The sequence below is a fragment of the Mustela nigripes genome, chromosome 13 (assembly GCF_022355385.1).
Source record: "Mustela nigripes isolate SB6536 chromosome 13, MUSNIG.SB6536, whole genome shotgun sequence".
Lineage (NCBI taxonomy): Eukaryota > Metazoa > Chordata > Mammalia > Carnivora > Mustelidae > Mustela > Mustela nigripes.
In genome coordinates this window covers 52,494,191-52,507,613 of record NC_081569.1, presented here as the reverse complement: position 1 = coordinate 52,507,613, position 13,423 = coordinate 52,494,191, and the positions used below count along the sequence as shown (strand labels likewise).

Sequence of the window (13,423 nt, the reverse complement as noted above, 5' to 3'; positions counted from 1 at the left end):
GTTTCTTTTTCTAGGGCACCTGGCTGGCTGGCTCAGTCAGAAGAGCATATGACTTTCAATCTCTGGTTAGAGAGTTTGAGCCCTATGTTGGGCATGGAACCTACTTAAATATTTTAAAAAATAAATAAATAAATAAATAAAAAGAAAATTTCCTTTTTCAAGTTTTAATCCAAATGCAACTACTCAGAAAATGGCATGAGGTATAGAAATAATCAGATTCTTAGCCCCCTAAAGTGGTGGTGGGGGGTGAGATTCAAAAACAAATACAAAAAGTGTGTAGATGGCCCAAATATAAGTCAGATGAGGCAACTCACATGACCTATGGAACCCTGGTGTGCCTTCTCAGCTTCTTTAATTAAAATCATATTTGCTCAAAGACACAAAGGGGAGTTTGACATTTATTTTTACAAGTTGAGTATTTCCATTACTGTGTAATTCAAATTTAGTCCAGTGGGAGGTATGCCAGGAGGCTGCCTAAACTGATGATTATTTGCTTAGATTACTTTGTGTAAGTTCAAACCTTTTAAAGCAGCAAAATGCTCTGGGTTGGTGGTTCTTAGTTCTTGCTGCACAGTAGATGCCCATGTTCTAACCTGAGCGAATGAATTAGAATTCCCAGGTATCATTCAGTATTTTTAAAGAGCTTGCAAGGTGATTCTCCTGTGAATCCAGAACAGAGAACCATTATCCTTTGAGGTTTGGAAACATACCATGTTATATTACTAACGTTTATACTTCTTCTAAATCCAAAAGTGGTACTTGTACAATGCAGAGAATTAGGAAATATATGGTCAAGCACAATTCAAAAATTATCTGAAATCCCATTACTCCTTTATGTGTTTATAATTTTTTCTAGAAATATATATGAAAGAATAATGTGCAAAATGTTTTTAAAAATATATTTTAGAAATAGAAGCTAACTTTAGAAGACACTTAGTAGAAGTCTCTCATTTTCTAGATGAAGAAATTAAGGCCGAGTTCCTCACTCACAGTGATACAGTTAGTCCATTTGGAGTCAGGATTACTATCTAGGTTTCCCTTGATTTTTCTTGCAAAACATAATTTATAAAAACAACAACAACAACAAAACAGACCTTGAATCCTTGAGGTTATTTTTTTAAAGATTTTATTTATTTGACAGAGATCACAAGTAGGCAGAGGCAGGCAGAGAAAGGGGGAAGCAGGTTCCCTGCTGAGCAGAGAGCCCGATGTGGGGTTGATCAGGACCCTGAGATCATGATCTGAGCTGAAGGCAGACGCTTAACCCACTGAGCCACCCAGGAGACTCTGAATCTTCGACTTTAACTTTTAAACTTGAAACTCCATTTTTATAAAGGCTCTATTATTTCTTATATTCTAATAATCTTAGAAAAAAAAAACAAAACAAAACAAGAAGAGCTTTTCAAGAAGTACCTTCATCTTGGGTGCCTGGCTGGCTCAGATGGTTAAGCATCTGCCTTCCGCTCAGGTCATGATCCCAGGGTCCTGGGAACGAGTGCCACATCAGGCTCTCTGCTCAGCGGGGAGCTTGCTTCCTCCTCTCTCTCTGTCTGCCTACGTGTGATCTCTGTCAAATAAATAAATAAAATCTTAAAAAAAAAAAAAAAAAGAAGTACCTTCATCTTTCTGAAAAATTCTAGCCATGCTTAAAGGAAGTTGCCTTCATTGTATTCTATGGAACACTGACTCCATAGGAAGTTAACAGATGTGATAGGGGGGAAAAGCGTGGGGGGAGCTTCTCATTTAGGTGAATGGGAAGCAGAATTAAAGGAGATTCTTTACTGAATCATTTATCAGGTTTTAATGTTCTCTCACTGAGAATCTCTATGGTGTGTGTGCAGAACAGCATCTGTAATTTTTCTTAGATGTGTTTGACCTTGGAATCCTTCTTCAGCTCAGTTCCAATATTCACCTCAGTCTTCATGCTCTTTGGAACATGTTTTAGCAAACAACACTATGAGGGTTCCTAGGATAAAGGAATAAATGACATGTACTGACCTGAGGCCAAAGCAACCTTGATTTGGGTTATAGTTGAAACATTTTTATAGTACATGGGGGAGTACTTTTAAAGGGAAGGAATACATGATTTGAATGACTGACAATGTTTTTAAAAGTGTTCCTTTATAATTTATTTAAGAAGCAGAACAGCTTGAATATAAAAAAAATCGCACGAAAACCATTAGTTGGATATAACATATAGTATTCTAAAATGTATTCCCTTCTAATTTTTACATTTTTTCACATAAATGTAATTACAGTATATTGAATTCTGCATCGTATTTACTTTCAATTAATTTACTCACATTCACTAAACATTCAATACATTATGTTCTAGGCAGTGGAATCAAATATAATTAACATGTATTCTAACATCAAGGAATTTAGGACAGAGTGCAGTAAGAGGAGGTAGATACGTGCTCAGAGGATGTCAACAAACACAAACGTAGTGTGATAAGTGCTATTACGCAGATTTCACTGGGACAAAGATTGGCCAGTAGGGTCAAGACCCTTGTGAAATCTGAAATCAGTCTCAAAGTTTCATCAGAGACAACAGATAAAAGCAGAAAAGTAGAATGAAACAGGAAAGCAATCTACAATTTCCGTCTTTCTATGATCAGATAAATAAACATTTTAGAATGTACTGGAAGGGGAAAAGCCTTTTCCATTACTGCCTTATTCAAACAGTCTCTATGAACACAAATCCTTTTAAAGACAAAAAAAAACGTGGGGGTGGAAGCTTCAGCATCTCCAGTTCACCATCACTTTTAAGGGTCCAAACTCATTAACTGGCCCTTTACAACCTTACCTCCCAACCACACTCTCACAGCACTCCTCTTCCCTCACTCTCACACAATCATATCAAATAACTTGGAGCCAAAGGAATTAGGGTTTGAAAATACAGTACCATTTTCAAACCGCCAATTTAAAAATATTATAAAGCTGGTGAAATGCAAATAGGTGCGATTTTGCTAGCAGGCATTTTAAAATTCCTTTGAAATGTGCATAGTCTTTGATCCGGCAATTGCACTTCTAGTAATTTAACTTAAGGAAATAAGCAAAGATATAGTGTTTATAAACACTTTATAAAAGGAGGGAAAAAACGGGAAACAAATATTCAATAACAGGTTATATTATTATATAGGTATACAACTCAATACGAAATCCAATCACCAGTGCGCCTTTAAAAAAAAAAAAGATTTTATTTATTTATTTATTTATTTATTTGAGAGAGAGTGAAAGAGAGTGCGTGAGCAACAGAAGACCAACAGGAGATGGGAGGGGGAGGGCAGACAAAGAGAGAGAAGCAGACTCCCCACTGAGCAGAAAGCCCTGCAGAGGGCTCCATCCAGAACCCTGAGATCTAGACCTGAAGGGAAAGGAAGGCTTAACCAACTGAGCCACCCAGGCGCTCCACTAGTGTGAATTTTTTAATTAAAAAAAAAAAAAAAAAAAAAAAAAAAGGGCCCCCGGGGTGGCTCAGTTGGTTGAGCACCTGCCTTCGGCTCAGGTCATGATCCCAGCGTCCTGGGATCGAGTCCCACATCGGGCTCCTTGCTCAGCAGGGAGCCTGCTTCTCCCTCTGCCTCTGCCTGCCATTCTGTCTGCCTGTGCTCGCTCTCTCCCTCTCTCTCTCTCTCTGGTAAATAAATAAAATCTTAAAAAAAAAAATCATGCATAGGTGGCGGGCACTTCCTTACCTCACAAGCCTCGAAAATAGATAATCTAACTCTTGAAGAGGTTGAAGCGTTAAATATTTAACGTGTCCAAAGTCACACAATCGAGTAAAAAAGCTAGGATTCAAAAGGAGCCCATTTGATTCTCAAACTCATGAGCCTTCCCACCTCCACACTGCTTCCTAGCTTTGGGGCAGAATGGGTATGGAACTATTTACCTCGCAGGGTTCATGTGACTTAAATAATAAACACAAAGCTCTTGGGACTGGTAGACATTCAGTACTCGGAAGCTACTAAATTACTTGCTCAAGATCACACAAAACCCATGGTGAAACCAGGTTGAAAGATTTGAATCAGGTTCGGCTCAGGTCATGATCCCAGGGTCCTGGGATCGAGCCCTGCATCGGGCTCCCTGCTCAGCAGGGAGCCTTCCTCCTCCTCCTCTCTCTGCCTGCCTCTCTGCCTACTTGTGATCTCTGTCAAATAAATAAATTAAATATTAGAAAAAAAAAAAAAGGTGTCTTTGGCTTCAATTCCTAACCCAGAGTGAGTACGGACTTTCCCACTGTCCCGCAAGCGCACCTCAGAGGTCGGGGAACACACAACAGAAATCCTCACAGAAAAGACGAAGGTAAGTATGGTCAGATTCTCTCTCCACCCAGCTTCTCCCGCTCCAAGTACTTTCTAGTCCCTCCTCCGCCCGCCAATTTCCGGGGTGGAAGTGACGTCTATGCTGCGCGCCGGAAGCGGGCTTGCAGTGTGAGACCAAGAAATAGCGGGTGTCGGTGGACTTGGGCCTGGGACCCGCTTTAGAGTAAGGAGTTTCAAAGCTTTGGTAGAAGGTCGTTGCCATGACGGCCCAGGGGAGCCTGGTGGCCAACCGAGGCCGGCGCTTCAAGTGGGCCATTGAGCTGAGCGGGCCTGGAGGAGGCAGCAGGTGAGGAGCCCTTTACCCCAGAACTGCCGCAGAGGAGTAAAACCCGACCCCTCAAGTACAACTCTCTGAAAATGATGGGTGGCACAAAGACGGCTCCCGAGGAGCCAGCGGCTTCTCCGTGGAGGTTTTTGTTGTTCCAAAGATGCTTATTTCATTACTCCCAATAGACAAAGGTCTGACGAACCCACGAGAGGGCTTTCTCTAATCTGGGCAGGTGTATCTGAGGGTCTTTATGCCTATGATTAGAACAGGAATGTGGGATATGAAGTGTGGGAGCCTGCAGCTTTAGTTTCTTGGTTTGGTTCTTTAGGAGCCGAAGTGACCGGGGCGGTGGCCAGGGAGACTCGCTGTACCCTGTGGGTTACTTGGACAAGCAAGTGCCTGATACCAGCGTGCAAGAGACAGACCGGATCCTGGTGGAGAAGGTACAGAGGTATAGATATCACAATAGTTTTTAGGCCAGTCCTGACCTACGCATCCACCCTCCTCTCCCAGGCAGCATGTGGATCCTACTGTGGGACTCTTGCCCCTAATATTGGTAAACTGCTTGAGATTAATTTACAGTAGTAAAAGTGCTTAATAGTTGGAAAAATAAAAGATGTTTGAACATAGAAGGAAGTGGATTGAAGATTATCTATTGGTGCCAGTGCCTAACAGTTGAAGTCATCTTTTTTTTTCTTTTCTTTCTTTCTTTTTTTTTTTTTTAAAGATTTGTTTATTAACCATCTGAGCCACCCAGGAGTCCCTGACATCATCCTTTTACTCTAGTTCCCTTACCAGTGTATCAGGATATTCTTTTGGCTTTATCTTCAAAACAGACTAAAATTTTTGCTGCTTATCACTACTTCTTATCTTACCTATCCTTCTAGTCTGACACTAGTCCTCTCTTACCACTTTCCCCTTTGTTCTTTATTCCACTCTAGTCAGAATGGTCTTCTTGCTGCTCCTTGAATATAGTAGGCAGGCTTCCATCTCATACTTTTTGTACATGTTCTTTCCCTCTTCCAGGAATACTCTTCCCCCAGATATCTGTGTGACTTGCTCTCTTATCTCCCTTAGGTCTCCCAAATATTACCTTCTTAGAGAAGCCTACTCATGGCACTCTTATCCTGTTTTCCTACTTATCCTTTCCTACTTACTGCATTTCTCCATGTCATTCATACATATGATATAATTATTACCTTATACTTGTAAGGTCCAAGAAAGCAGATTTTGTCTCCCAAGTGCCCAGTACAGTGCCTGGCACTTTCTTTCCTCTTAGCCTTAATATTGTTAAATACTAAGTGATCTTCATTTCATGAAATGCAGTGATTTTTACATAAAAATGACAGCAGGTATCAGTTCTTTTCTCGAACAGTTTTATCATTTTTCATCGTGGTACTTGTAATATGAACAATAACATGAAAGTATGATTAAAATGGCCTGGTGTTGAAGGTAGGTTATTATACTTACTTTAGAACAGTTCTGCTGTATGGCGGGTTTAATCTTTAAATTCCCAGATAAATGATCTTTTATATAAGTGACACACCAGGGAACTGCTTATAAATATTTTTTCTTTTAACATGAATAAGCTGAAATGGATAGTGATATATTCTTCTAATATTGCTAGATTTACTTTGTTACTCTTCTGTTTAGTAGGATTTTTGCATTTAGATTCAGGAGTGGTATCGATCTATAAACTACACTCATAATGTCCTTGTCAGGTCCTTGTCAGGTATTTATGGGGCCCCATGTAATGAGTTGTAGAATGTTCATTTTTTATATAAGACGGGGTTTATCTTTTCTTTAAATGTTCAGAATTTGCCAAGAGAAACCATCTGGACTTAATTACAGATTCAGTTTCTTAAACAGTTTTATGACTATTTAAATACTCAATTTACTATGCCATTAGGTATTTCTTTTAGGAATTTATCCATTTCCCCAAATTTATAATATGATCACTCTAAGATTTTATTTATTTGAGAGAGAGAGATGATGATGAGCAGGGGGAGGGGCAGAGGGAGAAGGAGGCACCCTGCTGAACATGGAACCTAAGGTGGGACTGGATCCCAGGACCCTGGGATCATGACTTGAGCCAAAGGCGGAAGCTTTTAACCCACTGAACCACCCAGGTGCTCATATGATCACTTTAATACACTGCAAGAACTATAGAATTTTCCCTCTTTTATTCCCAGTGTTGCACAATTCTCTTCTTTTTCCTTCATCCGGTTCACCAGTATTGATGTTATTAATCTTTAAAAGAAGACACTTTTAGCCTTGTTGATTTAAAGAAAAATTAATTTCTTTTCTCATTTTTTCTTTTCATTTCCTTGTATTTAATTTGTTCCTTTTTCTAACTTGAAATAGATGCTGAGAATGACATGGATGGAGCTAAAGGGTATAAAGCTAAGTAAATTAAGTCAGTCAGAGAAAGACAAATACCATATGATTCCATTCATATATGAAATTTAAGAAACAAATGAGCAAAGAGGGAAGAAAAAGAGAGAGAGGGCCAAACCAAGAAACAGACTGTTAACTATAGAGAACAAACTGATGGTTACCAGAGGGGAGGGGGGTGGGGGGAGGGGTGAAAGAGGTGATGATTAAGGAGGGCACTTGTGATGAGCACTAAGCATTGTATGGAAGTGTTGAGTCATTATATTGTACACATGAAACTAATATTACACTGTATGTTAACTGGAACTTTAAACTTACAAAAATTGCAAAAAGGAAGAAATAGACACTTTTAGTCTTCTAAATATGTATTTATTATAAAATTTTCAGTGCTCTGTGTCCCACAAATGTTAATATGTGGCTTTTTGTTAGCAGTTAACAGTATTTCTGGTTTCCATTGTAATTTATTCTTTTATTTATGGATTATTTAGAATACATTTGTTAATTCCAATGTTTAGGGAATTTTCAGTTTTCTTTTTACTGATTTTAGCTTAATTGCATAAGAAAAGAACATGCTTTGTATAATTTGGGTTCTTTGAGTTGACACTTTCTTCAAGGGTCAGCAAGTCGCCAGCTTTTGTAAAATGTCCCGTGTGTGTTTGAAAAGAATGTGAATTCTCCAAATGCAGTGTTCTGTATATGTCAGTTAAGTTTGTTAATAATGTCATTTAGATCTTAGTATCTTGATTTGTCAGCTTTTTTTTTTTTTAAAGATTTTATTTATTTGACAGAGAGAGATCACAAGTAGGCAAAGAGGCAGGCAGAGAGTGAGGGGGAAGCAGGCTCCCAGCTGAGTAGAGAGCCTGATGTGGGGCTCGATCCCAGGACCCTGAGATCATGACCTGAGGTAGAGGCAGAGGCTCAACCCACTGAGCCACCCAGGTGTCCCTCAGCTTGTTCTTTTATTGATTGAGGTGTGCTAATCTCCCACCCTATGGATTTAACTATTTCAGTTTTAGATGGGGAAAGGAGAGATGCAGAAGCATAAGAACAAAAGTAGGGAAGTTTTTTTGTTTTTGTTTTTTAGCTAGATCATGGGGAAAAAATGGCTTCTGAAAAACCAATAGGAAAAAATATAACAAATGGTGAGGATGCCTTATTTTTAAACCTAAGGTTTATTTTATTTTTAAACCTTAAGCCAAGAACAGGCTTCCTGTGACAACATGGAGAAGGGCAGACAGAGGTGGTGGAACTGCGGAGTCAGCTCAGTCAAGAGCACAGAATTGGGAATTGTGTTCATTTGACTTTAACATCAGTAAATGTGGGACTGAACAATCAGAGAAAGACAATTATCTTATGATCACTCTGATAGGAGGAATTTGAGAGGCGGGGGGGGACTGATGGGGGACAGGGAAGGAAAAAATGAAACAAGACAGAATTGGGAGGGAGACAAACCATAAGAGACTCTTAATCTCACGAAACAAACTGAGGGTTGTTTGGGGGGTGGGGGTTAGGGATAAGGTGACTGGGTTATGGACACTGGGGAGGGTATGTGTTATGGTGAGTGTTGTGAAATGTGTAAGCCTGATGATTCACAGATGTGTACCCCTGGGGCAAATAATACATTATATGTTAATAAAAATTTTTTTTAAATGCGGGACTGAAGATAGAGATCATAGGTTAAAATTGTGTTTTGTTTTAGCGCTGCTGGGATATCGCCTTGGGTCCCCTCAAGCAGATTCCCATGAACCTCTTCATCATGTACATGGCAGGCAATACTATCTCCATCTTCCCTACTATGATGGTGTGTATGATGGCTTGGCGGCCCATTCAGGCACTTATGGCCATTTCAGCCAGTAAGTATTCTTGGTACAACAACCCTTTCTTAAATTTTAAGAATTAAAGACAAATTTTAGTGAAATCCATGAAAATCTTTCATATTGCTTTTGGCTAGTTGCCAGGAGGGAGGGTTTGCAGGGTGGTGATGGTAGAGGTGGTTGCATGGTGGAGGGACATGGAGCTTATCATGGCTTTTTGTTCACTTTTAATGGTCCTATTTGCTTTCTTACTTTGGATCTCTATTAGTTTAATTTTAATCTCTATTATTTTAACATATATCCTATTAAAAAAAAGTTGTTTTGGTTTTGAAACTTTTTATTACCCCAACAGCTTTCAAGATGCTAGAAAGTTCAAGCCAGAAGTTTCTTCAGGGTTTGGTGTATCTCATTGGAAACCTCATGGGTTTGGCATTGGCTGTTTATAAGTGCCAGTCAATGGGACTGTTGCCTACACATGCATCAGACTGGTTAGCCTTCATTGAGCCCCCTGAGGTAAGGCAAAGGAGAAGTTAAATTTTGGGCAGTTGTAATGTAAATAGCAGACCCATCTGATTATGGGGGGTTTAAGTTGGTACTAGAGCTTATTTCGTAAGAAATAAGATCCCTTGGGAGTTTGAAAGTTGTTAATTTTTTAAGGATAAGGCTAAATGGAGCCTGTGATTAAATGAAGTACTTGGTTCCATAAGTTAGTTCAACACCAATTCACCAATCACCTGTTTACCTTTTCTATTTTCAGAGGATGGAGTTCAGCGGTGGAGGACTGCTTCTGTGAAGAGGAGAAGGAAGCCCCTGGTGCCTGTGTATCGGGATCTCATTTACAACCTTCTTCTTGTGCCCCGTGGCTCCTTCTCAGCATACTAACTCTTAACGTTATCACTCATGCTGAAAGGAGCCCAAAGCTCTCTTTACTCCATGGTAAGGAGATGAATCCCAGAAAGAATGTATGTATCACTCCAAACACAAAGAAACTGTACCACAACCCTTGACTGAAAATAATGTAGAAAACTTTATTTATGTTTCCAGTACAGAGCAAAACAACAAAACTATAACTATGTAAACAAAAGAATGGTTGCTGCTAAATCAAGAACCACAGCAGCATCTCCTTTCAATAAATTAAATGGTTGAGAACAATGCTTAAAAAAAAAGTTGCACAGGTTTCCCTTAAATCTATTTTCCTTAATATTTCACTTCTATTTAACACAAGCTGGGACACAGAAATTCTGTTGGAGACACTTGTGGAAGATGTGAGAAACTAAGGCTGGATTCAGATTATACATGATGAAAAGAAAAACAAACCAGACAAAAAGAGCACATAAATATGCTTACAGTGTAATTGCTACTTTAATATCCACAATAAGGGGTTTTTAAACACATTTAGGGGGAGTGAGGATTGGTGGGCTAGTTAGGGCCACAGAATCTGAGGCAAAGGAAGATACAAGGTAATGAACTTTCCCCTGCCAAGAGGAACCGGGCACCTGTTGAGCAGATGCTGCAATTCAGACTTCAGCTTTTAAGATAGCTTCAGAAAGCAGAGAGCCAGCAACTGGAGAATGGATAGCTATAACCTGCCCTGGTAAATTTTAGCTAAGACTTAAAAGCTGGATCTTATTCAAAAGGCAGGAAGAGGTCTTTCCTTTCTCTTCCTTCTGGAAACAAAAACCCCTTCCCCTAAGGTGCATTCTCTCTTATCAAGTTTTCAGTATTGCTTTATTTGCAGTGATTAGAAGAGATAAGATACTTTGCAGACAAACAACATCAGCAACACATGAACATGAAATGCTCTAGACAGGAGTTTAAATCTGGCCTAATAACCATTTTCCTATGTAATGGTGATTTTGTTTTAGGGGCTGAAGTAGTGGCTGTGTTAATAGCCACTAACTTTAAAAGATTCTTAGAGAGCTCCAACCACAAAAAGCTCTTCTAAAACTAACCTTGTTTTCTGCTCATGTTTTTTTTATCTGGAAAAAAAAAAAAGTACGTATCAACCACTTTGGCCAGAGGATGTGTGTAAATGTAGAGGAATTCCTGGGCAGGCTTACCTTTAAAGCATGGGGGCTTCAATATCTTGGATCCTAGAGAACCTGTTCCACTACTGTGGACTCAGCTAAGCTATAGAGTATTACAGTGGAAACTGTAAACAACGCTTCTACCTTCTGCAGGAAGGAGCAGGAAAAAATACTTAAAAGATTGTGTTTGCTTTGCTACCCCGACTGAGTCTTGAAGTTGAAGAAAGAGCAAAGGGAACAAAATACTCAATTTCTTAAGCCATACTGAAAAGTTTTCTCTGTCCATTAGAGTCAAATGAATAATCTGCTGGTACCTAGGTTTGCTTGCTCCATATTCTATTGGGTGATCAAAAAAGAATGGCACTATTTACCATTAATAAAAGTGATTCAAAAGCAGTCATGAATACAGGCAAAATAGTTTTTCTAAATACTTATCCTATAAAAGGAACATTTCACACATATTTGCAATTACCACTCAAGGTAGTTTCCCTATGCTTGAAAGCTAGGTGTTTTATGACCGGTAAATTAAAATGACCAATAAATGTTTTATGAAGAGCAAATAAAAAGCTAAGCTTGTACAAGTGCTTCCTTGACACAGCTTTCTGAAAACAACTGGAATAGAAGAGGACTGTTGGATTGGATCATCTTAGTTCAGAGCCAAGTTCCTACAGTCACAATGAAGAATGAAATCTATAAAAGAAAAACGCTCATACTCTGGGCGTTTAGGTGAGTTGAGTGCCTCAAGTCTTTGCTATGGCTTTGGAAATGAGTCCATAGGTTTCTGAGTTAAAAGTAAGTTTCTTGAACCAGGTCAATGCCAATCATATGCCACTTTAGTGAAGCAGGTAGGGAGAGTAGCAGCAGCTCAATCTTTGGCACTATGGAAGGAGTATGGCTCTAGAACTTTGAATTCCATTGCTGGGTTCCCCTTTAAAAGACAGTCAAAAGTCCAAAGCTTTTAGAGAAGGATTTTAGCCAGTCTTCCTAGTTTATTCCTATGATTTTGGACCTGTGTCTATTAACCTGGAGGGCATAAAAGAAAGGAGAGGAGAAACTACTGGTCAATGTGTATCATCATCTAGATTTTTTAGATAACAGTTTGTATGTTTTGACCATGTCCCACAGATCTGTTTCAGCAGATCTTAATTTGGAGTTTCCTTAACTTAGCCATTTGAAAAGAACCTGAAAGAAATTCTTTTACCTTTAAAAAAACATCTTCCAGGATAACAATGCCTGTATTACCATCTTAACCATAGAATGGGTTTTGAGAACCAGATGACATATAAACCGACACAGTATGTATACTTAAACCTGATATTCTGGGGGAATCTTGTTTTGGAGGAAGAAGCAGAAGCTGTAGCCATGTTTTAGTTTTTGTATAGTACCCTAAAATAAAAAGAGAGTCCTGGAGAGCAGTGGATACATTAAAGAAAATCAGCTAAAAAAGGTTTTCATCTTGGGCACAGGTTATCTCCACAAGGATGTTAGGTCCCCACATACTTGGTCATGAATTCTTTCATATGATGAAGCTGTGTCTCTGGCTGTTACCCCCATGGTATCATCACTGAACCATGACTTCTGACATTCCCCCTCCATGTGGGACATGTACTTTACTTTTTGTCTTCTTGAATTTCTAGCACCCCTTTTGCCAATTCATTTTAATGGTTTAGCTTGTTAATTCTAATTTGCCTTCAACTAGTACAGACATGGCTTTTAGGACTTGACCAGTGTTCTGATATTGAGGAAGTATCTGCTTCTTCTGTAAGGACAGCAGATCATATGACAGCGAAGAGCAAAACTATGTGTACTTCTTTGTACAAGTACTTGAGGCTCAGCTTGTCAAGAGTTCAGTGTGATGTGTACAGAACCCGGACCTCTACTTGATGGGAGCAGTAGTAAAGAGCTGGCACTTCCATTGGAGAATGGAAGCCTTTTAGGAAAGGTGAGGCCAAGCAGAGTCTTCAGGAACAGATTATGAATAAATGGTAATCACTTCACTGCCACCACCTCGGACCAGGAGAACTCGCTCTAGTCCCTCGGTGAGCACTTCCAGGAACTCCATGTCTTCCGAATCGGTCAAGGAGACAAACAGGTGGGAGAAGATCACACTTTATAACCTGACATTATGATAATCAGGGTTCATCTGACTCAAAACTGCAAAATTAACATGCTTGTTTTAACAATTTTAACAACTCAAGATTTGGAGATGTCTGAACTCTGGTTCAATTTAACACTGTGACATAACCTAGGGATCTAACTCCTTTACGTATATAATCTAAGACCTTCATTTGTTAGACTTTTTTCTAAAAGTTATTTTACAAATGGGGAAACTTATAAGTAATGTATTTGTACCACATTAAAATAAGCCAAAAAAGAGGAAAAAGCCACAACCGGACAGCTTATAAGGGTGCTAGAGAGAACCCAAGTAATTTCTAAGTGAAGCAGCTCAAATCAGATTTTTCTGCCAGTGCTTTTTTTTTCTTAATCTCTTTTTCTTAAAGGTAGTGATGGGAATGGGCCATTCTATACCATTGCATTTCTGAAGGGGTCCCATTAAAAAAAATCCTGCGATCAGGGTATGAGGAAAAACCCTTA

At 39.2% G+C, this 13,423-nt stretch overlaps 2 protein-coding genes and 1 long non-coding RNA gene across 4 annotated transcripts in view; 1 reads left to right on the top strand and 2 right to left on the bottom strand.

Annotated features, from left to right (window-relative positions):
* Window positions 1-209: 209 nt before the first annotated feature.
* Window positions 210-4,361, bottom strand: LOC131998678 (uncharacterized). Its single transcript, XR_009398815.1, has 3 exons — window positions 4,257-4,361; window positions 1,414-1,567; window positions 210-660 (listed from the first exon to the last, which is right to left on the bottom strand). It is a non-coding gene; the product is annotated as an uncharacterized LOC131998678 (long non-coding RNA).
* A 41-nt stretch (window positions 4,362-4,402) lies between these two features.
* On the top strand, window positions 4,403-9,967 carry EMC4 (ER membrane protein complex subunit 4). Of its 2 annotated transcripts, XM_059372446.1 has the most exons (5): window positions 4,404-4,611; window positions 4,922-5,036; window positions 8,687-8,840; window positions 9,154-9,314; window positions 9,559-9,967. In XM_059372446.1, exons 1-5 carry the CDS (start codon window positions 4,526-4,528, stop codon window positions 9,592-9,594), a joined length of 552 nt encoding a protein of 183 aa, XP_059228429.1. In that variant the 5' UTR covers window positions 4,404-4,525; the 3' UTR covers window positions 9,595-9,967. The 2 variants fall into 2 exon arrangements, with proteins under 2 accessions (XP_059228430.1, XP_059228429.1); XM_059372447.1 differs by lacking the exon at window positions 9,154-9,314 and having other exon boundaries at window positions 4,403-4,611.
* SLC12A6 (solute carrier family 12 member 6) overlaps window positions 9,805-13,423 on the bottom strand; it is a 92,128-nt gene continuing 88,509 nt past the window's right edge. The window contains exon 24 of the mRNA XM_059372445.1: window positions 9,805-12,892. Within this exon, the coding sequence (XP_059228428.1) occupies window positions 12,801-12,892 (92 nt within the window). The 3' untranslated portion in view covers window positions 9,805-12,800. The remainder of the gene's footprint in view (window positions 12,893-13,423) is intronic.

Coding starts and splice junctions, on each gene's coding strand:
- EMC4 (XM_059372446.1), top strand. CDS start 4,526: ATGACGGCCCAGGGGAGCCTGGTGGCCAACCGAGGCCGGCGCTTCAAG. Junction 4,612..4,921: donor GGGCCTGGAGGAGGCAGCAG/GTGAGGAGCCCT, acceptor TTGGTTCTTTAG/GAGCCGAAGTGACCGGGGCG. Junction 9,315..9,558: donor CCTTCATTGAGCCCCCTGAG/GTAAGGCAAAGG, acceptor TTCTATTTTCAG/AGGATGGAGTTCAGCGGTGG.